Source organism: Tupaia chinensis, unplaced genomic scaffold (assembly GCF_000334495.1).
Source record: "Tupaia chinensis unplaced genomic scaffold, TupChi_1.0 Scaffold000208_1, whole genome shotgun sequence".
Lineage (NCBI taxonomy): Eukaryota > Metazoa > Chordata > Mammalia > Scandentia > Tupaiidae > Tupaia > Tupaia belangeri.
The window spans coordinates 860,525-864,665 of NW_006159683.1; the positions used below are offsets into that span (position 1 = coordinate 860,525).

At 34.6% G+C, this 4,141-nt stretch overlaps 1 protein-coding gene across 1 annotated transcript in view; it reads right to left on the bottom strand.

Annotated features, from left to right (window-relative positions):
* Window positions 1-286: 286 nt before the first annotated feature.
* The window catches only part of TMBIM4 (transmembrane BAX inhibitor motif containing 4), a 22,777-nt gene continuing 18,922 nt past the window's right edge, over window positions 287-4,141 (bottom strand). The window contains 2 exon segments of the mRNA XM_006147276.3: window positions 287-1,357; window positions 1,894-1,939. Coding sequence (XP_006147338.1) covers window positions 1,151-1,357; window positions 1,894-1,939 — 253 coding nt within the window. The 3' untranslated portion in view covers window positions 287-1,150.

Genomic DNA, 4,141 nt, shown 5'->3' on the forward strand with positions numbered 1-4,141 from the left:
GGGTTGATTTCTCACTGTCTCTCTGTCTCTCTGTCTCTCTCTTTTTGGCAAGCGTACGTGCCCATAGCAAAAACCTCTCAAAAAAAAAAAAAAAGTCATTAGCCCCAGTACCTCAGAATCTGACTGTATTTGGAGGAAAGTCATGAGAGTAGACTCTAAAAATCCAGTATGACTGGTGTCCTTATAAGAGGAAATTTGGACACAGACATGATGTACAGAGGGAAGACTATGGAGACACAGAAGATGGCCATCTAGAAACCAAGGATAAAGGCTTCAAAAGAAACTAATTGCCAACATCTGGCCTTGGCCTTGAACTTCTAGCCTCCAGAACTGTTAAAAAAATAAGTTTCTCTTGTTTCAGCCACACTCTGTCGTACTTTCTCATGGCAGCCTCAGCAAACTAACACAGTGAGAGAAGTTGCTGAAGGTTCATTGTCAATGGGACACCAGAACGCTGACCTAACATGCCATGGTACCAAAACACCAAAAAACCCACAAGACACTATTTTCCAAATATGTTTATTTTAAAATGTATATACTTAACCAGTTCATTTTGGGTTCTCAAAACTTATTAGCATGTTATAATTGTAAAATGAAACTTGTCAAAAAAAAGTCAAATTTTATGTCAAGCAGACTTTTAATTTTTAATATGTCATTTGAAAATGAACTGTTATTAATATATTTATATAATTTTAATACTGAATCATTCTTTATAGAACTTATCTCTTATATTTTTTTCTTTCTAAATGAAATTAAAATCCAGCAAAAGGACATTCACATTTTATGATGGTAAAGATATTACTACTTTAGAATCAACATCAAGTCTAATGTTACTTCATAATTCAAGGAAAATTTATATAAAGTCACTAGACAAGGTAAATTGACACCCTTTAATCTACTCATAAAATTACTTTTAAATTGCAAATGAATAGTTATGTATGGCCAATTGAGAATTTAAAAAAAAAAGACTTTTCATATCCCTTATGTGAGATTCTAAATCAAGAATTTAAAAAGGTGGTATCATAAGGAATGGTATAAGTTTAAAACCTTCAAAGTACAGAATACAAAGCAAGATCATAAAAGTCTCTTCTATTTAATTGCATCTCCAACTTTATTACTGACTGAAACAGTTTCTACATACTGCTTTTAGTTACTTTTTATTGACTGCTTCCAAAAACCGCAGTAGATGCAGGAATAGATTGATGATATCCAAGTAGAGATTGATAGCAGCTAGTACATACTCTTCAGGTGATAGTTTATGCATCAGTGTGTGTGTGTCATAGATGATGAATCCACAGAAAAGAAGAGCTCCCATAGCAGCCAAGACCAACTCCACTGTCTCATTGTAAAAAAACAACTATAGGCAAGAGATTAAAGAAATATATTGATATTTGAGAAAAGTATTAAAAGTACTAAATTACTTCCTCTAATGATCCACTGCTAGACACATTTAGTAACAGTATACATTTTGAATACAAAAGCAGAAAAAAGCAAGCAGGTCCCAGTTTGCTTCTGTTGGATGGAAGGATGACTGGATGGATATCTTCCGTTCAATCAAATTACCTGCCTAACTTTCAGTGGTAGCATTTCAAATATAAATTATTTATTAAATATTATTATTTTTTTCAGAATTAAATCTGCCATTATAGTTTGGCAGTTATAAGAAGGCCTCTTATGTAACTATATGTTCATTCATTTATCTTTCAATAAATAAGAATTCACATAAGACCTTACATTTTAAAGAAAATATTCTTTAATCATTCTATATACAAATAATTCATGTAATTAAAACTAAGTGTCCTGTTATAAGGGTGTGTCTTGACACTTTTTAATGTTGTTTATGTCGGCATGGCCAGAATTGTATTTCCAGTTAACCATTCTCAAACAACTTACCTTCAAAAATCCTGACAAGCACAAAATCCACAAAACAGCAAATAGCCTATAAAAGCAAAATATCAATAATTTAGAATATTGTGACTTCCAATAAACTTTGTATACCCATTGAGCATTTTACAAAGAAACAAATCAATGCAGATTTTTGCCAAAGAATAAATAAAATATAAGAATTCATAAACATACACTAAATACTCTCAATAATTTTTTGGATATTTCTTTAAAAAGAAAAAGAAGCTTATTTTTTATGATGTACAACACTTAAGAATATTATTGTTAGAGTTTTCAATTGGACACAAAGAAAATACTGCTATAAGTTGGGGCATGCCCCAAATCCCAATAGGATGGAAAAATGGAGGGAAAGGAATTGTGGCATGACCGTGCCCCATTATTAGGTATTGGGCAATTAATTCTAGGGCAAACCACATACCACCACCCCAACCCCCTTTCTCTCTCTTCCTGTTTTTCTCTGTGGCAAGGGAATGTACTCTCTAGTTAAAAATAAATAAATAAAATTTAAAAGGAGTCTAATATACATGTAACATGGAATCCCAAAGAAGAGAAAGAATTCTATCCTCTCATCTCAACTAGAAATACAAAATAAAAATAACCTAAAAATAGCGATGTGCCAGAGTAAACTGGTTTTCCAGGGGGGTAAAGGGAGAATCCCTGACTTGTGGTGCTTCCTGATTTCTGTGGTCTACATACTTCCACCATGGCTTATTTTAATCTTCTAATAATTTAACAATTGACTTGCAAGACTCCTCTTGTAAGCTGGTACAAGCTGGCTCTAGCACAACAATAAGTTGCCATAGTTATCACATGTCATTTTGAGATTTAATTCCTATTGTGTGAAAACTACAGGATAATTAGGATGTTGTAAAAACATAGCTGTAAGTCAACACATGAAGTGCTGCTACCACTGTCTATGATTATCGGACATTCAGATGTTTAACAGATATTTCTTGAGTCTCTATCCCATAACAGGTCAAAACAAATAGCCTATAAAACTTTTTACAGAAAATCTTTTTGCTCAGCATTTGCAATCCCATTATGACAGTTAGCTTCCACAACCATTTTGGATTTGAGGCTTCACAATAATTAGTGTCATTAAGTTTTGTTTAAAATAAAGTAAAATGCTACTCTTAAGTAACTAAATCTGTTGCATACTGACTAAAATATTATTAAGATTTTTGTACAGAAACACTGCATGGCAATATCTAATAATGATGACAGTAAATGCAATTCAGTAGAGAGCTAGGCTGTATCCCAAAAGCAGCAGTAGAGTACTAAAGAGGTTTTTCTTTTTGGGGGGAGAGGTTTTTTGCTATAGGGTGCGTGAGCTAGCCAGAAAGACAGAGAGAGACACAGAGATAATAGAAAGTGAGAAATTCCTGCCCCCCCCCTCGGGGGATGGCCATGCCACAATCCCTTCTCCTCCATTCTCCTCTCAGGATCTTGGGCATACACGCACATGCACCTGCTAAAAGGCTTTTAATAGGTATGTCATGAGCAAGTTTGCATTTTGTAAATATCATATAGTTGCTTTGTGGAGAACAGACTGGAAACTGGTAGACTGGACAGAAAGAAGCTGGGTGTAGTAATAGAATTTAGAAAGGGTTCTGCTTTCAATATTATAATAAACAAGGCTTTTCAGACCAATTACCACCTTCACAATCCTAAAAAGAGTACAAAATGATGGATTAAAGAAAAAAAATGAGCCATCTGGTGGCATGGTGATTAAGGTGGCTGTTTCCCATATGGCTCACTGCAGTTGGGAGTCTTGGACCCTATGGCTGAAAAACACACACCAGGGTGTGTGTGTGTGTGTGTGTGTGTGTGTGTTCTCTCTCTCTCTCTCTCTCTCTCTCTCTCTCTCTCCCTCCCCCCCCCTCTCTGGCAAGCTAATATGACCTCTAGCAAATTAAAAACAAAACTAAAAACAAAGACTATCTCCTAAAAGCATCACTTAACTGACAAGATAAAAGGGATGATCAAGCCAAAATCAACCAAATAGTAGAAGCTCAAAGAAGTAATCATAGTATTATAGCTGTATTTGCCCAAAGCCTATCATATTAATTCTAGGGCAAACCACATATCACCACCTCCACTCCCAAAGATTACAAGGAAACTTACTAATGCATTAAACAAAAAATTGTGAATTTGTCACCAAAAGGTATTCCTTTACAGATCTGTAGTCCAAATTCACAACACCTGGGTTCCGAATGGACCCTATCTAAGAGTTTTT